Here is a 24,538-nt window from a genome sequence, read left to right on the forward strand (position 1 = left end):
TCTTTTAGCAATATTCCAGCAATATCATGGTTGGGGACACTAGAAATGGGTACACATTGTACCCATGTGGGGAATAGAACCTTGGCCTTGGGCGTGACTGGCCAACGCTTTAACCAGTAGACTAAACCCCCCTGTGACCCACCACCACCACCACCCCCACCCCCAGAAATCTGTAGTTTCCTATTGGTTTGTTGTTACAGTCACAGCTTCCAAGCGAGTGTGTATGAGCGAGTTTAGATTTACGCCGCTTTTAGCAATATTCCAGCAATATCACACGGGGCACACCAGAAATGGACTTCACACATTGTACCCGTGTTGGGAATCGAACCCGGGACTTCGGTGTGACGAGCAAACGCTTTAACCACTAGGCTACCCCACCGCCCAGGTTTTCAAGCCATATCACAGAGGCCTGTAAATATAATTCATTCAGTGATTGGCATGTGATTGATATCATGAGCAACATGCCCACCAGCAGGTTACAGTGACACAAGCATGGGTTTGATGCATCAACTGAAGACGGAAAACCAGGATGAGTGAGGGATGTTGACAGTGCTTTTAACAGTATTTCAGTTGTGCCACAGTACATCAGCTTCTGGAGGGAGGTGAGCCCCAAAGTTATGCAGAGGCCCAATCCATAAAGCATTCGGAACATTACAACCTGTCGTAACTCTATAGTTTATCACTAGCTTACGAATGTTGTCGTAGCACTACGAAGGCTTTGAGAAACGGGGCCAGGCCTACAAAATCTATCACCATGATAAAACCACAAGCATGGTAAGATGTTGATAAAACTACAAACAAAATTAAGCAAACCTAGGTTCCGAGCCCAGGATCTTAGGTTCCTGATAAAACTAAGGGAGGCAACTCATATAGTATAACTCAGCATTAACAAAACATCTGCTGCATTAAAAAAGACAATGTACACAACAATTCCATGATATAGTCCCTTTGGCTCAAAATCGGACCAATGACCTGCAATTAAACTCGAAAACTACTAAACATATAGTACTCAATGAAATACTGGTCATAATCAAAACATCAGACCAACTCTGTGATTTCTTTGCAGAATTTATGTCCTAGAAAGAGAAAAGTTATTTAACAAACTATCATTAAAATTTTGCAAAGAGAGGAACAGCCAGGTGTGCGAGAAAGGATGGAGACAGCACAGCACAGGTATATGATTCAATAACTTTGTCGGCACTTGTGCACGTGCTCCGTGCACGTGCTCCGCGTACACCTGGCTGTTCCCCTTTGCAGTCCTCCCTCGTAACAAATAGTGAACTTTGTCAAAATTTTAATGATAGTTTGTTAAACAACTTTTCTAGTTTTCGAGTTAGATTGCAATTCATCGGTCCGATTTGAGCCAAACGGACTATAATAGCAATAATTATAAAATATTGAGCAGATAATGTGCTGGTAAAACACAAAGCCAGCCATCTGATGTACATGCGCATCTTTTCAGGTCAAACGTTTTTAAACTCAATGGAATTAAACATAATTAAAGAACAATAATATCATCAAGGCAAAGTAATTCAAGGACACAATGTTTTGAAAATCAGCATAAATACTTCACACTCTGTTTATTCTTTTATATTTTAAACTTTCATTAAAGGAGACAGTTTTAGAAAGTTGACAAAACAAACATGGTACTAGTATTTTAGATATTTTTTTATTCACTACTTATGGGCAGAACAAGCTACAGTCAACTAAGGTCATACACATTTCTACTAAACATACATTAAGTGGCTGGGGAGATTCGTTTTATGCCTGCTCCTTATAAACATAGTTTACTATAGTAGCGGAAAAAGTTTTAGTCAGTTAAATCATCAGTCATATTAGCTACACACCATACATTACCCATACTGTGTGCACTAAAAAAAATAGATCTATCTCTTTATATTTATCTATATAATATATACACTACTTTTGAGTAGTATATATATGGTAAACATGTTTGAGTGTGAATTTATGATTTTTATAAATCATAATACAACGTAAAGGAGACTTTTCTGGACAATACTGTTTCTAAATAACCACAATATTATCCATATGATGCTGATATAGGTTCTATATATATTTATATATTATGTCCGAGGTCTCATGAAATGACACACGCAAACCAACATGCATTAATGATAGTTTTCCGCTATTGTTTTGCAGACAAGACACTACACATCATTTAACAAGCAACCTTACTTAATTCATGCTTTAGGCAAACTGGCCTCATCTGATGTATGCCATCCTCTGTTTTCCAGCAAATCAGGACTGAACAAAACTATTTACCCGGTAAATCAGCGTGTGTATTTACCCAACCGAGGAACTATTTCTGATGAGACTGGGACTATATTTGGTGGTATTGGGACTATTTCTGATTAGATTGGGACTATATCTGGTGGTATTGGGACTATTTCTGATTAGACTGGGACTATATCTGGTGGTATTGGGACTATTTCTGATGAGACTGGGACTATTTCTGATGAGACTGGAACTATAATAACGGTAAAAAGTAACTGTGCATAACATGAAATTGCATAATATAAAAGTTATTTGAAAAGTTATAAAAATAACCCAAAATAAACATGTAGCAAAGCACTTTGCATGGAATTTGATGTCACGTATCGCGTGGCATGTGCACTTTGTGCACAATGAACTTACTCCCTTTTTGCATGCTTTTTGACACCTGAAGTTCACACACCTGATATTGAACACTGAAGAATGATTGGTTATTCTGTAACCTTTGAATCTTGTGGAAAACAAATTAATTTAAACTGCGTGTACGTCATGCCACGGCTTACAGAAAATCAGTGTCTCAGCGCCATGGGTATGCTGGAGACTGAAATGGCCAAAATGAAGTGGCCAGAGATTTTGGTGTCCATCCAAACAATGATCTCATCTGTATGGAGACGTTTTCAACATTATGGCAACACCAGAGATTTGCCTCGGACTGGCCTTCCACGGGTCACGTCATATCAACAAGACAACCACATTTGGCTGACCCATCTAAGGAATCGATTCCAGACTGCCAGTTTGACTGCTCGGACTATTCCTGGCTTACGTCCACTCAGTTCCAGGACTGTACGGAAGCGATTGAGGGAGCACAACATCCGGCCCCAGCGGCCTGCAATACGTCTATTTTTTTTTCCAATGTCACCATCAGGCACGTCTTGCCTGGTGCAGACAGCATCTACGGCAAAAGAGACAGGATTGGGATGGTGTTTTGTTCACTGACGAGTCGAGGACAGCTCAGATGGCAGGGCAAAGGTGTACAGACAGCGATGTTGAACCGTATGCTGACGCGTGCGTTGTTTAACATCGACATATTGGTAGCGAACGCGTTATGGCATGGGGCGGCATCACATCTCATGCTCCGACACAACTTGTCATTGTCAGTGGCAATCTGACTGCGATACAGAGTTGAGATTATTGGGCCTCATGTGCAGCCATTCATTCAAGGACAGAGACGTAACTTCACGCTTCAATGCCCATCCACATGTCGTTTGTGTTGTGACAGATTTCCTCAGGCAGAAGAACATTCCGGTACTCCCCTTGCCAGCTGTTTCTCCGGACCCGTTCTCTGTTGACAATGTTTGGGATGAAATGGAGCAGACATGGAGCATCAATTAGCAAGCTATCTTCAATCGTTTAGTGTCGTCGTCGTTGTTGTCAAACCTGCATCAACACCAATGGTGGACACACGATGCTGAATTTGTGAACTCTTCAAGAGCGTGTCATGATGCCTAGTGTGAAATCCTACAGATTTCGATCTTATCCTGTCAACAGTTTAACAGTTAAGGAAAACACCACAAATCATGTTATTATCTATTTGCATTAAAATATGGCATAACATCAAATAATGCACAGTTACTTTATTCCGCTAGTATATTTCTGATGGCCGTGAGACGATTTCTGATGGCTGCGAGACGATTTCTGATGGCACTGGGATTATTTCAGATGGTACTGGGACTACTTGTGACTGAACTTGAGCTTTTTCTGATTAGACTGGGGCTATTTCTGATGGCATTGGGATTATTTCTGAGGGTTTGGGGACTTCTTGTGATGGTATCTGAACAATATCTGAGGAGATTGGGACTATTTCTAACGGCACTGCATCACATGCCTGATCACAACCTCTAAATTCATCACCATGGAAATCAGGCTACAATAAGCATAAATGACATTAATATTGTAGAAAATGATAAATATCAGGTAGAAAAATATACATGGATATCAGTCAACCTTGGAGATCAGGATTTCTCATATCTAATGCCAGAGCTGCTGTAGACATTATGTCATTTACTGACAAGCTGCATGGAGACATCAGGTCTGACTGTCAGGATTCCGGAACTACTTTAGTTTCAGGTCTGAAACTGTCCAATCACTGATGTGTGTGTGTATGTATACACCATATATTTGCGTGCATGTGCTGAAACCTGCCAGTATATGTATTTGGAGTCTATCAAGATGTGAGGCCTGCATCTTTGGCCATGCCATAGAATATAGAGGACTTGTCCTTGAGTAGGTTATCTGGGTTGTCGAACTCCTTTATCAATCCTTGATCCAACACAATGATCCTGCAACACAGACACAAGTCAGGTGAGTGCAAATTGTCAGCAGTATTCTGAACTGAAAATGTAAGTGTGTGAAAAGTAATATTTAATTTGTTATTTTAATTTACCATTCTGAACAGAAGACATAAGATTAAGTAATACTTCATTATTTTTTTAAATTGACATTTTCCTCTCACAATATTTTGTTTCAGCAATTCTTAGACCATTTAACAGAGTGAGTCCAATTATCATCGCAAACCATCAAAAGTGATCCAAGAGGAGGTATATTTAAAGTAACGACAAATTCATGCTCAGAGTTTGTGAGTGAGTATGGTTTTACGCCACTTTTAGCAACATCCCAGCAATATCACGGCAGAGGACACTAGAAATGGGCTTCACACATTGTACCCATGAGGGGAATCAAACCCGGGACTTCGGCGTGACGAGCAAACACTTCAACCATTAGGCTACCCCACCGCCCCTCATACTGGGCCTTAACTCTTATCAACAAACAATTTCATTGACACCCACTGAACAATTCCTTGAAAAGATAAGACAAGCATCTTGCAAACCATTATCCACTAAAGACACAGGCAAGGTAGTCTACAAGTTGATATTCTGGGGGCATGCACAGTGTTTTTGAAAAATATATCTGTTCTTGCAAATGCTTGAAAAATAGTTTGACCAAAACACATGAACCCTAGACTATCCATGGATTGCTAAAAATATAGCTTTGGGTCTCCCTTTACGCAAAACAAATTGTCATGAAAAATAATTTGTCTCAAAAATTAAAGTCCCAACCCTCACCCTCACCCTATCCAGGAAATCAAATAGTTGGTCTGTTTTCGAATTATAGGGGGCGGTGGGGTAGCCTAATGGTTAAAGCGTTGGCTCGTCATGCCGAAGACCCAGGTTTGAATCCCCACATGGGCACAATGTGTGAAGCCCATTTCTGGTGTCCCCCGCCGTGATGTTGCTGGAATATTGCTAAAAGCGGCGTAAAACCAAACTCAGTCAGTCAGTCGAATTATAGAACCTTACTTGTCATAGTCAAGGATTGTGTTGAGTCTGTGGGCGATGGTGATAACAGTGCAATCCTTGAACTCGGTCCGGATCGTCTGCTGAATCAGATCATCGGTCTCCATATCCACAGCTGCTGTGGCCTCATCTAGAACCAGGATCTTTGTCTTCCGCAACAGCGTCCGCGCCAGGCAGACCAACTGTCTCTGACCAACACTGGAAACAAGTGTTTGTGTTTAAGTTAAACATTTGTAACAAATATCAAAAGTTCAGCACAGTTGGTAGCTACAGATTTAAGATTCTAGGATGACTGGAAACATAGAACTGGAGTTCTCAGTTGGGGGACATCACTCCAGATTTGTTATGGGGAAAAGATGTTTAGTGAGTGATTAGTTTTACGCCACACTCAGCAATATTCCAGCTATATTATGGCGCCGGTCTGTAAATAATCAAGTCTGGACCAGACCACCCAGTGATCAACAGCATGAGCATCAATCTACGCAATTGGGAACCGGTGACATGTGTCAACCAAGTCAGCAAGCCTGACCACCCCATCCCGTTAGTCGCCTCTTACGACAACCATGGGTTACTGAAGATCAATTCTAACCCGGATCTTCATGGGTTTTGTTATGATGAAGATGTTTTAAATTAATCATGTAACTGGGGAAAACAGGTCAACACATGAGCTCTCTTGACCTTCAGTCAGGTCAGGTCAGGTCAGGTCAGGTCAGGCTAACAGTCAGCCAAGGTAAAGAACTTGAGACAACAATGCTATACTTCTTCATAAATATTTTACAAGCCCAGTTCTGGAGATATTTCTGACCTTGGTCAGACTTGAAATTGGACCAGACCTGAGCACGTAGACAGGACCTGGAAAAGTTGTATACTGGGTCTCTAAGAACTGGAGTCCTGTGATGTGTCAGACATGTTACCTGAGATTCTGTCCCCCCTCTCCACACTCATACTCCAGCTGGGAGTATTTTAATCTTGGTCACATGGAATTGGGCCATACCTGAGCACGTAGACAAGACCTTGAGAAGTATTGTATACTGGGTCTCTAAGAACTGGAGTCCTGTGATGTGTCATGTTACCTGAGATTCTGTCCCCCCTCTCCACACTCATACTCCAGCTGGGAGTATTTTAATCTTGGTCACATGGAATTGGACCATACCTGATCACATAGACAAGACCTTGAGAAGTATTGTATACTGGGTCTCTAAGAACCGGAGTCCTGTGATGTGTCATGTTACCTGAGATTCTGTCCCCCCTCTCCACACTCATACTCCAGCTGGACGGGGAGTTGATGCACAAACTTCTTAAGATGCGCATGTTCCAGTGCCTGCCAGATCTGAGTATCTGTGTGCTGGTTGAATGGATCAAGGTTCATCCTCATCGTGCCAGAAAACAGAACTGGGTCCTGGAATTATAGTTTTAGATTGGTTGGTTGGTTTGTTGTTTAACACTGCACTCAGCAATATCACAGCTATATGGCGCCGGTCTGTAAATAATTGAGTCTGGACCAGACATTCCAGTGATCAACAGCATGAGCATCGATCTACACAATTGGGGACCGATGACATGTGTCAACCAAGTCAGCAAGCCTGACCACCCGATCCCGTTAGTCGCCTCTTACAAGAAGCATGGGTTACTGAAGAACAATTCTGACACGAACCTTCATGGTGTTAATAGTTTTAGAGAATAACAAACAAACTACTTGCAACAACTGACTATAAGACCTCAGGTAGCAAAGGAATGACCGTGTACATTCATCAGTGGAGGATGTTGTTGTATGATCCTGTTATAAGTGATTCGCAGAGTGCGGCGTTAAAGTGAGTGAGTGAATGAGTTTGGTTTTACGCCGCTTTTAGCAATATTCCAGCAATATCACAGCGGGACACCAGAAATGAGCTTCACACAATGTACCCACGTGGGGATTCGAACCCGGGTCTTCGGCGTAACGAGCGAACGCTTTAACCACTAGGCTACCCCACCGCCCCGCGGCGTTAAAGAACAAACACACAAAACAAAATATAAATGATTTGTTTGCTGTTATCTTTTCTTGATTGTTTGTTTGTTGTTTAACCCATTCAACACCGCAGGCCGAATAATCGGCCACAACGTTATGAGTCCCCAGACACCGGAGGCCGATTAATCGGCCAGGCAGTAGTCACGTCAAAATGAGACATAATTTTAGGAACCTACCTGACTTTTGATTCATATATCAAATCTATCACATTTCACAATGTCTGAAAACACTTATTAAATTTCAATTTATCATATATTATCAGCAGAATTAAAATTATAAACTATTTTTCGCAATATTATTGAAAAAGCAACGATTCTCGGACACATGCTTGACGGCGGGTCCACAATAACATTGTCAAAGAGCAAAGTAATGGATGATGTTTGAGGAAATTATTAAATAAATTGAATAAACTAATGAATAAAATCAACAACAGCATTCATAAAAGTTGTCAAACTTACATATAAAATTACTATTTCCATCTTTTTGTGCGATCATGTAATGCAAGTCAAGTCACTGACAAGTGACATCTCGCTCTCGCCAATCTTCACTGGACACGATGTTTAATCGCGAAAATACATACATGAAGCATTTTTGTCACAGGTCATAACCTAGCACGATCATCGTCCAATAAGTTCCATAATTTCACGTATTGGTAGCGATTTCTTGCTTAATATGTTCAGAATAGCATTATTTTACCCAAAACTTTTGTCCAAATCTAAAAGATTTCGCCATTTAGGGCGGTAACCATTGCCGTAATATGATTGGCTGCCTTAGGTCAATGTCTGATTTTGACCAATCACAACCCTTATAGCAGACTGTGGCTGGTGAAAAAGCGTCATTAGAAACCAATCTTTATCCAATAAAATCGCTTCTTACAACTGTGAAAATACTCTTGGCAAGGGTACAGTGATATTGTTGATGTTCAGAGCTTTAAGCGATGCCCTCGACATCAAACGATTTGCCGCCGCATGTTATTCATCTGGCTTCAAAACGGAGGTATTTTCAGTTGTTATGTCATTTTACCGAAGCGGAAAGCCGCAGATATCGGAAATAGGCTTACCACACATATTGTTTAAGAAATCTTTTATAATAATTTTCTGATTACGTAAAATGAAAATATAAAAAAGAAAAAGGCACGGGCAATTTATGACATGTCACAAATGGAAAAAATCGCCATAGTTTTTTGCTCCTTTAAATTATGGTTTATCTGGGCGTTACAAATGTAAGCTTGCATTTTCATTCAAATATAAATTTATTTAAGTTGTAGTTGTATTGTTTGAATAATATTATAAAAATAAACTTCATATTTATCAACAGTAGGATTAGATCTTTTAAATGGTGTATGGGATGTAGTAGCAATGACGTTTTACAAGCTTATAATTTCCTTCACAAACATAGGCTTCATCTATGACCTCAGAGTCTCTGGGAACTCGTTGTCATGGCAGTAAATGCCTCTGGTTGACTGGTGTTGAAAGAGTTAAGGCCACACTCAGAAGTCTGAAAAGCCTGAGAATAATTGAATCCAGTCAATCCAGGGATTGATATGAAAAGCATCGATAATGTTTGATGACACATGTCAACCAAGTCAGTGAGCCTGACCACCTGATCCTGTAAGTCGCCTCTTACAACAAACATGGGCTGCTGAAGACCAATTCTAACACAGATCTTTATGAGTGAGTGAGTGAGTGAGTGAGTGAGTGAGTGAGAGTGCAACTGAAATTATCTTTTCATGTCAGTGACATACCTGAAACTGACACAGTTTTACCATGTTGGTGAACTATAAAAAACACACAATTTGCTTGACAGAGGGCAAACTCTGGATGAAGAGCCATCAGGCAGATGATCATGAAATCCTGGCATGTCAAAGGGACTTAACTCTTAAAAAACTAGTACAATATGAAGATGTAATAATAAATACATGTATCATTACCTGGGGTAAGATGGTCAGCTTGGACCGGAGATCATGGAGACCAATATTTCCCGCAGTAATACCGTCAATGACAATGCTTCCTGATGCTGCCTCAATAAGACGGAACAATGCCACCGTCATGGACGACTTGCCTGCTCCAGTCCTTCCTACAATCCCAACCTGTAACCACATCATACATCATGTTGAATTGAACAAGTTTTATTGTTCGTTGTTTAATGGCATAATGTGCAACATTCCAGCCACCATATATTGCTGTGCATGAGGGTCGTTTATTGTACTTAGGGTTTGAGGGGTATGAATCATCAAGTACAGACCAGACAATCCAGTGATGCCATCAACCTATGCGACTGGAATACGATGATGTGCATCATGCTAGTTAGCCAGCCTCGAAACTTGATCCTGTCAGTTGCCTCTTACTATGGGTTGCAGAAGACCAATTCTAACCCGAATCTTCATGGGTTATACTCAGTTCTGTCATTTGTGTCTTCCTATAAGCATGGGTTGCTGAATGCCAATTCTAACCCGAATCTTCATGGGTTATACTCAGTTCTGTCATTTGTGTCTTACTACAAGCATGGGTTGCTGAATGCCAATTCTAACCCGAATCTTCATGGGTTATACTCAGTTCTGTCATTTGTGTCTTACTACAAGCATGGGCTGCTGAATGCCAATTCTAACCCGAATCTTCATGGGTTATACTCAGTTCTGTCAGCTGAGTCTTACTAGGTATAAGTATCGGTTGCTGAAGACTAATTCCGAAACATGATAACCTTTGACAGTTATACATACCTTCTGCGATCCATCAATCTCGCAAGTGAGGCCCTTGAGCACAAGGTCAAGGCCAGGTCGGTATCGTGTGGCATAGTTCACAAAGTTTATCTTGCCATTCTGTGGCCAGTGTGAAGGGGGCCGACGGTTGTCCAGAACCCACTCCGCCTGAGAAATAGTAGTATATAGCTATAAACATTAACTCAAATCATTGCTTAAATTTAAAACGCTGACCCAACAAGTTGTTTTACTGATGATGTAGCTTCACAAAGAAAGGGGAATGCATAATTCTGCCTGGATAAGGAAGGCATCAACACACAAATAACATTAAATGAATTTACTGCCCCACATAAGTTAAAAGACTTGAGCGATCCCTTGAAAGAATGAGTGAGTGAGTATGGTTTTAGGCTGCTTTCCGCAGGGATCAGGGATACTTCCCAACTTAAATGATCAACAGCCAGACCATTTTTGTGTGAAGATGTCCAAGGAATCCATTTGCATATCATGAATAGTCAATTTGCATAATATTTCAATATTTGTGAGTGAGTGAAGTGGTTTTATGCCGCTTTTAGCAATATTCCAGCAATATCACGATGGGGGACACCATAAATGGGTTCACATATTGTACCCATGTGGGGAATCGAACCCGGGTCTTTGGCATGACGAGCCAACACTGTCACCACTAGACTACCCCACGCCCCCTACTTGAAAAAATACATGTTACTGTACAATGTGACTATTATCAAATTCACTGTCAAGTGATCTGGATAGGTATATAAACAGGCAGTTAGTATCTCACAGTTACATCTTGATCACATGATCACTGGCTTGTTACCTAATTGGCCATTCTTGCCACACAGCATCAAGAGAACTATCTACCCACCTCTGTCGGGGTCTCAGAGTATTCCTTGAGGCGCTCCACGGACACAATGTTGGTCTCCAGGTCAGACGTCATCCGCACCATCCAGTTGAGAGCACCTGTCACCTGCAGGCCACACAACAGCTCAATGACCTCATGTCACTCACTTCCTCAGTTACAGAAAATAGGAAAATGATCTTGCCCAAAGAAATCATCAAATGTATGTATTCTGGGCCAGAGGCCGGTTACTGAAATTCATCTATCTGTCTAAAACATAAAATGTAATAACATATCTGTAAAGATATATCACTGTTATTTGTTTGTATAAAATGTTGAAAAATGCAACAAAATAAAAAACTATAAAAAATATCTGTAAAGAAACTACCTGTAGGGCATAGGAGACAGACAGACCAACAAGACCACCAGCTAGGTCCTCCGAAACCACTGCAAACATGGCTGCTGCCAGCACGATACAGTTGCCGAGAAACTCCAGTCTAAATCCTAGCCACCTGCAGCCACAAAAATTACAATTAATGTTGTGTTACAGCATGTTACCTGTAGCGACACTCATGCATAATGTTTTCTCTTTGTTTGTTAACACCCTTCTCATCAGTTCTGAAGAAATTTGACAATCGCCTTAATAATTGTCCAAATTTATATCATGAGCATTGATCAAAACCCAGGGTAGAGTCTCAAACTTCAGCTAATCTGCGGTCATATACAGTAATTGTTGGTTGTTGTTGGTTAACGCCACACTCAGCAATATTCCAGCTATATGGCGGCGGTCTGTAAATAATCAAGTCTGGACCAGACAATCCAGTGATCAACAGCATGAGCATCAATCTATGCAATTGGGATACGATGACATGTGTCAATCAAGTTAGCGAGCCTGACCACCCGATCCCGTTAGTCGACGCTTACGACAAGCATGGGCTGCTGAAGACCAGTTCTAACCCGGATCTTCACGGGTAGACAAGCATGGGTTACTGAAGACAATTCTAACCCAGATCTTCATGGGGAGACAACCAAGGGTTACTGAAGACCAATTCTAACCCGGACCTTCACGGGGAGACAAGCATGGGTTACTGAAGACCAATTCTAACCCGGATCTTCAGGGGGAGACAAGCATGGGTTACTGAAGACCAATTCTAACCCGGATCTTCAGGGGAGACAAGCATGGGTTACTGAAGACCAATTCTAACCCAGATCTTCATGGGAGACAAGCAAGGGTTACTGAAGACCAATTCTAACCCGGATCTTCATGGGGAGACAAGCATGGGTTACTGAAGACCAATTCTAACCCGGATCTTCACGGGGGAGACAAGCATGGGTTCCTGAAGACCAATTCTAACCCGGATCTTCACGGGGAGACAAGCATGGGTTACTGAAGACAATTCTAACCCAGATCTTCATGGGGAGACAACCAAGGGTTACTGAAGACCAATTCTAACCCGGACCTTCACGGGGAGACAAGCATGGGTTACTGAAGACCAATTCTAACCCGGATCTTCATGGGGGAGACAAGCATGGGTTACTGAAGACCAATTCTAACCCGGATCTTCATGGGGAGACAAGCATGGGTTCCTGAAGACCAATTCTAACCCGCATCGTCTTGAATATATAGAAATTGCAGTCACAGAAGCTGCACGCTAACCCACCTATTGGATGCAATGCCAGCAAAGTAGAAGACAAGATTCCTGTCTACTCGTTCCTGGGATTCGGTGTAGAATCTGTCCGAGGCTCCATATGCCCTGATGGAGGATGCCCCAGTGATAGTCTCACTGAAGTGGGTGTAGATGGGTGAGCGGGTAGTGGACTCAATACGCTTCAGTTGACGTGAAGTCGGGATGTAAAATCTCTGATGGCGAAAACATGTGTAAATGGCAGTAAGTGAGCTTGAGCTGTGTTTTCAGCAATATTCCAGCAATATCAATATGGAGTACACCAGAAATGGGCTACAGACATTGTACCCATGTGGGGAATCAAACCTGGTTCTTCTGCGTGACGAGCGTATGCTTTAACCACTAGGCTAGCCCACCACCCCCTGAAAGCATGAGTGAAGATGGGACACCATAATTTTTTTGTTCCTTGTTTATTTTGCAAATTCTTTTCATCACTTTCATCAATATAATATTTACGCATCAGCAGATGTTAGCTAAAGAAGTGTGAAGAATTCAGTGATTGACGTAATGAGTAACGGTCCCCATAGTTGTTGTATGATGACATGTCACATGGCCTGACCATGTGATCTATCTCAACCCCTGAATCGCGATTGACTGGGGCTAGCCTAGTGGTAAAAGTGTTTGCTCATCATGCCACCAAACAGGGTTTGATTCCCACATGTGTACAATGTGTGAAGCAAAACTCTGGTGCTTCCCATCATGTTATTGATTGAATACTGCTAAAAGTGGAATAAAACTATCCTCACTCACTGAATGGCAACCAGAAAAAAGCAAGCACAATATTTTAAGTGTTTTTTGTCTGACGTGACAGTGGATCACACCACCGACCTTCAACTCTCCAGACAAAGACGGTCCTTATCTGATTGCTTGTTGATTAACGTCGCACTCAGCGACCGCCTCCGTGGTGTAGTGGTTAGAGCGTCCGCCCGGAGAGCGGAAGGTCGCGGGTTCGATCCCCGACCGTGTCATACCAAAAGACATTAAAATATGGTACTTGTTGGTCCCTGCCTGGCGCTCGGCATTAATGGGTACAACAAGGACTGGTCGGCTCGGAGTCAGTATAATTTGTCTGAGTGGGGTATTCATGCTTCCATGTGGCATGGTATCTCAGTGGGCTAGCACTATAAAACCAGCTTAAGTCTGGGCTAGTACAAGCAGCCGCACATATACACATACACACGCTTGCACGTCGTCATATGAGCGAAATATTCTCAAGCACGACGTTAAACACAATTTCACCTCACCTCACCTCGCACTCAGCTATATTCCAGCCATATAGCAGAAGGGCAGAAGTCTGTAAAGCAATGTGTATGGACCAGACAATCCAGTCAACATCATGACCACCCAGTCCCGTAAGTCGCCTTTTACGACAAGCATGGGTTGCTGAAGACCAATCTAACCCGGGTCTTCACGGGGATAGGGAAGTATTGATTGACACTGGAATGTGACAGGTTGAATCCAGACTGGGTCATACATGCAATGAATATTCTTGTTTCACTGGAATGGTCATGGATAGATTGACTTGGAGACTTATGGTTAACGAATTTATAATGAAGCTGATAATCGCAATGACAAATGACAGACAGCGTAAGAAAGGACAGGGAGGTCAAGCTGTAATCCATGAACATTGATCCACGCCATTTGGATACGATGACATGTCAACCAAGTCAGCGAGCCTGATCACCAGATCCTCGTTGTAGTCACCTGGTGCACCTGTGTTAAGTCGACCTACCTGCACCAACCAGTAGAGGAATCCCAACGGGACGATGACAACCAGGAAGATGGGGGTACTGTAGCTGATGGAACGAATTTCATGATGGTGCTGGTGATGTCACGGAGGAAGGCGGTGTTGATCCACATGCGCGCATCTACAGAGGGGGGAGGTTTACAGGCTTGTTGTCGACAGTCTCGACATTGCTGTGGAGAAAGCCATATGTTAACAATCTACTGATTTAATTTTAGGCCAATAGGTGTCGTGGTCAAAGAAGGACATAGGATTGGTGCGGAAGATATTGGACAGCATCTTGGCGTGGGGTGTTGTTTTAGCTCGACCTCCATCCTCATGTGATGCCAGCGCCGGTTTGTATTAGCAGAGGGACAATAATGGCTGTAACAAACCAACCAACCAATAATGGCTGTTATTTGTCATCATTCACTTGATGGTCAGTTAATGAATTTATAACAGGTATAACTAACTTAGATTACCCCATCTTGACGGTTCCCATTTGGCATTTCTTTGTGTCTGGAGTAACATTCAACATTATAAACATCGCATCGTGCTGATTAACGATAACTAGCGCTTTTCGAATTAATACTTTTATCTTGCAGCCGGAATTTGTCAAAAGGTGTAGTGTTTATGTATGTAGATTTACTAATCTATAAATACACTCTGGTCGTGTCGTCTGTATTAAAAACAACGCCCTGGATTAACCGGGCAAATACATTGTTGATTGCCCACTAAATTACTGTTTTAAAGGAAGGCCGGACAATGCAGTGAAGTTGCCAGGTGTGCTGGTTTACACCTCAATACCTGAAAAGATTTATCACTTTTTCTCATGATTAAACTGTTAAAAGACACATCATTTGGAACAGTTTTGTGGAATGGAACATAACAAGGTAATGGCCCTGATATTGTTCCTATAAGTTTAATCTGTTTTAATTTTAATATTTGCATTTTGTTTTATTCATTTGTCGTAGCATTCAACAGAACATTGTTTTCACGTGAAGAAGTGTAATGAGACAGACAACATGCACTAGGAGTAATTATGATCTCACATTGGCAAACTATAAATGTCTAGATATTACAGTTCTGTTATAAATTCACTATAAGTATCAGCAGACGTCCGCTTTTTTATTTAGTTTCAAATGCATACAAGTGTGATAATAAACCTAATTAGGATTATAAGACAAAAATATAAAGACGCACATTGACTAGTGTATCTACATACTGCGGAGTGGACATTAACCATGGGAAATGTAGCAAGAAATTTTATCGCTAGTAGAGGTATTGTGGACCGACCCCCACTCGGCTTCCGAAGAAATCAATCGGTATGTTATAAGTTGTGCCATGCAAAAATCCGCTTTCTGGTTATGATTCCAGCATATTTAACAACGAGTAGAAAGTAGTCTTGATTTTCTAACTTGATGAAAACAAACTATAATCTTGGCATTAATTCTAACAAATTTTTATTTTTAAAATGATGCTACTGTCGTCGAACATCCGCCAGTCTGAGGATAAATGGTATTTAGGTTTGTTTTCACCGAATATAAATCAAAATCAATTTACTACTGGTAGTAAAATATGTATTTTATTGATGGGCTAATAATAGGATTTTGCATGACTACTAGCGATATCATAACAATTTCTCTGCTGCAGCGAGGTGGGTGTCATCATACTAATGACTACTTACAATATTATTACGTTACTTTGACTACAACCCTCACTTCCGGTGGAAGAAATGGTTATGCCATGTTGTGTCAAGTAGAAAATCTTTATGGTCATCAATCATATGCATATTTTACTACAACTAGTAAGTAGTTTTGATTCTTTAACTTCCGTGAAGCGATCTAAACACAAGTAAGATATCGTTTCAGGCTTCCATAACGGCCAAGTGACTCACAAACATAACCCATTTGAGTTAACGGAAACACGCGGGTCCTGTGGAAATCTGCCTGATCACCAGATCCTTCGTTGTTGAGTCACCTGGTGCACCTGTGTTAAGTCGACCTACCTGCACCAACCAGTAGAGGAATCCCAACGGGACGATGACAACCAGGAAGATGGGGGTACTGTAGCTGATGACGATGATGGTGCTGACGACGGAGAAGACGGTGTTGATCCACATGCGCAGCAGTGAGGGGAGGTTGTTGTCGACAGTCTCGACATCTCGAGAGAAGCGGTTAACGATTCGGCCAATGGGTGTCGTGTCAAAGAAGGACATAGGAGAGCGGAAGATATTGGACAGCATCTTGGCGTGGAGGTTGCCAGCGGCCCTCACCATCCTCGTTGATGCCAGCAGCGAGTAGCAGAGGACAATAATGGCTGTAACAAACCAACCAACCAATAATGGCTGTAACGAACTAACCAACCAATCATGGCTGTAACAAACCGAGTCAATAATAACTGTAACTAATCAACTAAACAATAATGGTAGTTACTAGCCAACCAACAAATATGGCTGTAATGAACTAACCAACCAATCATGGCTGTAACAAACCAACCAATCAATAATGGTTTTAATTAACCGACAAAACTATAATGGCTGTAACTAGCCAACCAACCAATAATGGCTGTAATGAACTAACCAACCAATATTGGCTGTAACGAACTAACCTGTCAGTCAATAATGGCAGTAACTAACCAACCATCCAGTGATGGGGATCGAACCCACGACCTTCCGCTCTCCGGGTTGATGCTCTAACAAATACACCACGGAGGCGGGTTTTAATATTTAAGTATTATATGGATCATAATATGAACTATTAAATACTTTAATATTGAAAATTGGGGTGATCCTTAACTTATTTTGTTGAGTATATATGAATGCAGTCTGTATCCTGGAATAGACAATCCAGTGATTGACAGCATGAGCATCAACCTACATAACTGGAAAACCATGACAAGTGTCAACCAAGTCAGCGACCTTGACCATCCGATCCCATTGGTCATCCTCTTTCAACAAGCAAGGATTGCTGAACATCAATTCTAACCACGATCTTCATTGGTGTTTTCAGAAGAAGATCGTGAAGAATCTACACCCACCTTGTGCCACACCAAGACCTCCGTACACTCCGAGATACATGCTGTTGCGATTCTGGTAGTCGGATGTGTTTGCCAGCGTCGCGTTCATCAGCAGCGGGTCGTCCGTCCACTGACTTAGCCACACGCTGGAGTACACATTGGCAAACTGGTACAAACCGTAGATGACGAAGATCATGACTGTCGTGAACAAGCCGATAGCTCGAGCGTAGTCTATGTACACCGAAGCCTTCACCTGTAAAATGACAGGACACTTAGATGACGAAGATCATGATTGTCGTGAACAAGACAAAAGCTCAAGCGTAGTCTATACACACAGAGGCCTTCACCTGTAAAGTTTCAAAGTGTGTGTGTGTGTGTGTGTGTGTGTGTGTGTGAGAACACACCCCACAGCTCCCACACCCCACGATGCGCCAATGAAGATGACAAAGATCATGATTGTCGTGAAGAAGCCGATAGTTCGAGCATAATCTATGTACACAGAAGCCTTCACCTGTAAAACATCAGGACACTTAGATGATGAAGATCATCTAAAGATGCCCAAAGCCAGATCTTAGTCTAGTCTATGTGCACCAGGCCTTCGCCTGTAAGACATCACTTAAAGGACGAAGATCATGATTGTTGACAAGTTGCCTATAGCTTGAGTGCCTGAGTATGTTTCAACACTGCTTTGAACCATATGTCTGTAACATCATGGTGTGCTGATAGAGGAAAGCTCAAGCCTTGTAGGAATCAAATACTTAATATCTGTATAAAATTCTTGAGCACTGGTAAGTTTCAGATAGACCTGAAACCTGTGTGATTGTTGGATTTGACTAAATAATCACAGGATGCTGGCATATCCAAGGGACATAACTCTACGAGAGAAATTGTGCTGTCTTAAACAACAGGCCACCACTGTAATCTAAAGCTTTAAGCCCAATGCATGCTTGATACTTGTTACACCATACCCATCAATAAAAGTTACGCAACATGACATTTAAGCCTGACTGAGTATCGTTTTGCGCCGTTTTTAGCAATATTCCAGCAACATCACGGCGGGGGACACCAGAAATGGGCTTCACACATTGTACCCATGTGGGGATTCGAACCCGGGTCTTCGGCGTGACGTGACATTAAAGAGGTGCACTTGAATTTTAAGCAGAAAAGAAGCTGCAAATAAGTCTGACCTTTCCAGTTTCAGATTTTTCTTCCTCAATCAGTTTTTCCTTGTCCTTCTCCTTCTCTGCCTTCTTCTCCGGTGCCCCCGGTTTCTCCGACTCTGACACAGTCCTGCTGAACCGACGACTCAACCTCCTGCCAAAGAATTTTTTAAACACTTTCAGTGTCAAAGACAGTGGGTTTTTTTACCTGAGATGAATTCATCTATTTTTTTCCAGTGAACATAAGATACAATATTTCAGTGCAGTGAACACAACATGCAAAAAGAATTGATTTTCAAAGCCCACCTTTGTGATGTTGCTTTCATCTGTTCATCGCCAGATGTGGCATCAGACGTGACGGAGTCAACTCTCTGGAGTATCTTAGACTTCATAGCTTGGACTATAAAACAAATATATTTATCACTGACAACATTCAAATCAGGGATATAAACTAGTATATTCATTCAAAACTTAATGGGGAATATTCTAAAAATCTCTTTAAGAATCAAAACCGGACTCTTTAAAAAGTGGGAAGAAATTAATCAAATATTAAAGCATTGGGATTCACAAACCAGGTTTATCATCATCATCATCATCATCATCATCATCATCATCATCATCATCATCATCACTGTTCACTCTGAGTACTGTAATTGTAGCCATCCATACAGGGTTCAAACTGAATGTACAGCCCTGGGCAGAACGAAGTTCTGTTACTTTCTGTGCCAGCTCGTGGTCAACTTACTCTCTGGATCAACCCCTGGTCAACTTACTCTCTGGGTCGTCCTCCTCATCCTCCACGTCCTCAGTGAGGTACATTTTCAGGAACTGTGCGAAGGGTCCATCATGACTCAGCAGCTCTTCATATGATCCCAGCTCGGAGATCTCCCCATCCACCATCACCACAATCTGATCTACCATTGGCAGCCAGTGCACACCGTGAGTCACCAAGACTCGGGTCTAGGATTCAAACAAAACATTAGACATAGGATGCAGTCTAATGCAGAAAAGCAGTATTCAGGGGCTATCAATGAAATAAATTCAAGTGCCTTTGACATAGTGGGAAAACTCAATTTACAGTTCAGTTTTAAGCTGCTTTTAGCAATATTCCAGCAATATCATGGCCATTCTCTTCCCACAGAGGTTACTCCTATCATATCTTCCTACGTAACCTCTGTTCTAATACGGCCCTTTCATGGTGTGAGCGTTCAAGACTCGTGATTGGTGGTAATCAGATTTAGTTGTGCAATCAGCGACGTTGTTTCAAAAGTGATCATTCGCAAGGCCTCGGTAATTTCCGTATACTTCGAGAAAACTAAACCTCTTCCACTGCGCGATGCTCAAACGTTTCTTCTAGACAGAACTCAGTCATGTTATGGCGGATCAGTGGCGTCTCCATCGCCCTCGTTGACAACGGACAAGCTAGCCATTAAACGTCTTGTATGTAACATCAACACAAGTCCCCGGCAGATGGGGGATATTTGTGGCCTCACATTTGCTTGTGTTAGTCAAGTTGAATCTAAGTCGATGTAACACGTGTTCTGATTGGATAGAAAGAAGGGAGATAATTCGTGTTGCGATCTTTTGCCGCTAGGGGATTTTACGAGAACCGGGAAATATGGCCGTATTAGAACAGAGGTTACGTAGGAAGATATGACAGGAGTAACCTCTGTGGGAAGAGAATGTATCATGGCAGGAGACACCAGAAATAGGCTTCACACACTGTACCCATTTAGGGAATTGAACATAGCTTTTCGGCATGATGAGCGAACGCTTAACCACTAGGCCACTCAACTACCAATTGACAGTTTGGGGCCGAAAGTGCATGAACAAACACATGAAAATTTGGACTAAAACATGTCCCCAGTAGTCCACCCTAGGAGATGGTCTGGTACCTTTGACTTGAGAATCCCCTTGCTGCCAACGACTTCCTGGAAGATGTGTTTCCCCACATGAGAGTCCACGGCGCTGAGAGGGTCGTCCATGAGGTAGATGTCAGCATCATTGTACACAGCACGGGCGAGCGACACACTGCTTTTGTCCACCGCTCAAGTTGATTCCCTTGAAAGAGTCAGTAAGTGAGTGATTCCTTGTTTTAATAGAATTCCAGGTGTAATACAAAGTGTCAGTTTATTACGTATGAGTGAGTGAGTAGTTTTACGCCACACTCAGCAATATTACAGCTATATGGCGGCAGTCTGTAAATAATCGAGACTGGACCACACAATCCAGTGATCAACACCAGAAGAATCGATCTGCACAATTGGGAACCGATGACATGTGTCAACCAAGCCAGCGAGCCTGACCACCCGATCCCGTTAGTTGCCTCTTACGACAAGCATGGGTTACTGAAGATCAATTCTAACCCGGACCTTCACGGGTTATTAGGTATGAAAAATTCAAGTGAAGCAAGTCTCCAACATTAATCACTAAAACATCACAAGCACTGATACAGTACTGATATTATCAGGATGAAGCAGCATTCAGTGAGTGAGTGAGTGTGGTTTTATGCTGCTTTTAGCGGTATTCCAGCAATATCATGGCAGGGGACACCAGAAATGGGCTTCACACATTGTACCCATGTGGGGAATCGAACTCGGGTCTTCAGCGTGGTGAGCGGACGCTTTAACCACTAGACTACCCCACCACCCCATTCAGCTTGTAGGGAGGTACAGAAAGGAGGAATTTGTCAGCAGGTTTCATGAAAGCTGATACACCGCTGTAAGAGTTTGGACATCTGAAGGAGAGATCTTGTGGTGTGATTAGCAGCAGTGTTTGAAATAGTTTCCAAATATTGCTAGCCAGTCAGGCTAGCTATGACTTAAAGCTACTAGCCCACAAAATAATTCATTAGCCTGGAATTTGAAAGTAGAAACTAAGTAAAAGATTGCAAAAATAGATGAGAATAAGATATTGTCAGCACTTGGTCGGGCCAGTGACTGTGGAGACTTACTGGCCCGACTGAATTTTTACTAGCCACGGACTAGCGGGCCAGTGGTTTTTTTGCACACTGATTGGCAGGCAAAACATAAAACTTCAATTTGTATCCTACCATGGACTTGTTGCCAAAGTGCTTGAGTGTTCTGGGTATGTACAGAACATATTCAGAGCATTATCTTGTGGAATGATTGGCAGGCAAGACATAAAACTTCAATTTGTATCCTTCCGTGGACTTGGAGCCAAAGTGCTTGTACAGAACATATTCAGAGCATTATCTTGTGGAATGATTGGAAGGCAAGACATATAACTTCAATTTGTATCCTTTTGTGGACTTGTTGCCAAAGTGCTTGAGTGTTCTGGGTATGTACAGAACATATTCAGAGCATTATCTTGTGGAATGATTGGAAGGCAAGACATAAAACTTCAATTTGTATCCTACCATGGACTTGTTGCCAAAGTGCTTGAGTGTTCTGGGTATGTACAGAACATATTCAGAGCATTATCTTGTGGAATGATTGGCAGGCAAGACATAAAACTTCAATTTGTATCCTTCCGTGGACTTGGAGCCAGAGAAATGATTGGAGCATTTTGTTGGCATACCTTCTCTCCAATCTCTGTCTGATCTCCTCCAGGTAGAATGTCAAGGTCAGGTTGCAGGGCACAGGCGTCAACGATCTTCTTATATCTGCGTTGGTTGAAGTGCTTCCCGAACAGGATGTTGTCCTGCAGTGTGGCATTCTGGATCCATGCTTGCTGCGGGACATACGCTATTGAGCTCTGCAATCAGAAACGTTTACACCTGAACACACAGATCATAATGATGTGACAGAACCATATGGTTGACAAGTTTTGATTAATACGTTTTGAAAATAGATGTACTTATATGATTGGTAGTTTAAGTAATGTAAAGTTATCATCCTCCTCAGTGTGAGAAATAGCCACTCGCCCGCTAGCCTGTGGTTAGTAAAAATCCAGTTGGGCCAGTAAATCTCTACAGTCACTGGCCCGAATGGCTAGTGAATTTTCATTTTGTAAATATATCACTCTCTCGGACTTACTAAGTTATAATACACTTAGAGACACATGCAAGATTATGGCCTGATAGTGAGTGAGTGAGTGAGTTTAGTTTTACGCCGCACTCAGCAATATATTCCAGCTATATGGCTGCGGTCTGTAAATAATCGTGTCTGGACCAGACAATCCAGTGATGACATGTGTCAACCAAGTCAGCTGAGCCTGACCACCCGATCCCGTTAGTCACCTCTTACGACAAGCATGGGTTACTGAAGGCCAATATTCTAACCAGGACCTTCACGGGTGCGTCATGCTGAAGACCCAGGTTCGATTCCCCATATGGGTACAATGTGTGAAGCCCATTTCTGGTGTCCCCTGCCGTGATATTGCTGGAATATTGCTAAAAGTGGCGTTAAAACTTACCCATTGACTCACTCACTCACTCACTCACAACTGGCCTCAACACATCACATCACTCAACACACTCGCAAACACGCGAAAATGCAATCAGCAGACATCACACACGCACAAGCATATATACACATACATGTACCCCCTACACAAACACATGCATCCCCCATCATACAGACACACACATGCACAAGCACACACACACACACACATACCTTAAGGACGACGTTTCCCTGGATCTTCTCCATCTCCCCCAGGAAGGCCGAGATGAGAGATGACTTGCCTGCGCCTACCTGCCCCACCACAGCCAGCAACTTGCCGTCAGGGATTTCCAGGTTCACACTGAGCACAAAGCAAGAAGAATTGGGTCAAATCACAAAAATCAACCCAGGTAACTGTCTTGACAATAACAGCCTTCTTTTACAATGTCCTTTAAATGATGTGGTCATGCTATTATTCTTGCAGTTCCTTCATGTATAAACATAGTGACTAGGTCCGGAGTACATATTCACATCCCTGCACTATCGAGGATGATATCCCTATGGTAGACTTACTTCCTGAGCGTAGGAGTGGGCTGGGTCTTGTCCCAAGTGAAAGTACCTTTCTTCACACTGATTGCATTTTCTGAAATACAGACAATAGTGAGTTAGTGAAAGTTGAGATGTCAGTTTTAAAACAGAGTGGTAGATTTATCTTGGAGGTACCCATGAAGATCTGCCGGTTAGAATTAGTTTTCAGAAACCCATGCTTGTCGTAAGAGGCGACTAGGGGATCGGGTGGTCAGGCTCGCTGACATGGTTGACACATGTTATCATATCCCAATTGCGTAACTGATGCTCATGCTGTTGATTACAGGATTTGTCTAACACATGAAGCCGATGAAGCCGGTAACTGATGCTCATGCTGTTGATTACAGGATTTGTCTAACACATGAAGCCGGTAACTGATGCTCATGCTGTTGATTACAGGATTTGTCTAACACATGAAGCCGGTAACTGATGCTCATGCTGTTGATTACAGGATTTGTCTAACACATGAAGCCGGTAACTGAGGCTCATGCTGTTGATTACAGGATTTGTCTAACACATGAAGCCGGTAACTGATGCTCATGCTGTTGATTACAGGATTTGTCTAACACATGAAGCCGGTAACTGATGCTCATGCTGTTGATTACAGGATTTGTCTAACACATGAAGCCGGTAACTGATGCTCATGCTGTTGATTACAGGATTTGTCTAACACATGAAGCCGATGAAGCCGGTAACTGATGCTCATGCTGTTGATTACAGGATTTGTCTAACACATGAAGCCGGTAACTGATGCTCATGCTGTTGATTACAGGATTTGTCTAACACATGAAGCCGGTAACTGATGCTCATGCTGTTGATTACAGGATTTGTCTAACACATGAAGCCGGTAACTGATGCTCATGCTGTTGAT

At 42.2% G+C, this 24,538-nt stretch overlaps 1 protein-coding gene across 1 annotated transcript in view; it reads right to left on the minus strand.

Moving 5' to 3' along the window:
• Positions 1-3,510: 3,510 nt before the first annotated feature.
• The window catches only part of LOC124260268 (multidrug resistance-associated protein 1-like), a 60,035-nt gene continuing 39,007 nt past the window's right edge, over positions 3,511-24,538 (minus strand). Inside the window, 19 exon segments of the mRNA XM_046694527.1 lie at positions 3,511-4,571; positions 5,589-5,783; positions 6,818-6,984; positions 9,524-9,682; positions 10,313-10,459; positions 11,175-11,276; positions 11,536-11,659; positions 12,809-13,008; positions 14,565-14,606; positions 16,606-16,874; positions 17,595-17,826; positions 18,761-18,887; positions 19,040-19,133; positions 19,507-19,693; positions 20,629-20,764; positions 20,766-20,794; positions 22,274-22,450; positions 23,314-23,440; positions 23,653-23,722. Coding sequence (XP_046550483.1) covers positions 4,457-4,571; positions 5,589-5,783; positions 6,818-6,984; positions 9,524-9,682; positions 10,313-10,459; positions 11,175-11,276; positions 11,536-11,659; positions 12,809-13,008; positions 14,565-14,606; positions 16,606-16,874; positions 17,595-17,826; positions 18,761-18,887; positions 19,040-19,133; positions 19,507-19,693; positions 20,629-20,764; positions 20,766-20,794; positions 22,274-22,450; positions 23,314-23,440; positions 23,653-23,722 — 2,699 coding nt within the window. The 3' untranslated portion in view covers positions 3,511-4,456.

Source organism: Haliotis rubra, unplaced genomic scaffold (genome assembly GCF_003918875.1).
Source record: "Haliotis rubra isolate DU_JTF1 unplaced genomic scaffold, ASM391887v1 Scf759, whole genome shotgun sequence".
Classification (NCBI taxonomy): Eukaryota; Metazoa; Mollusca; class Gastropoda; order Lepetellida; family Haliotidae; genus Haliotis; species Haliotis rubra.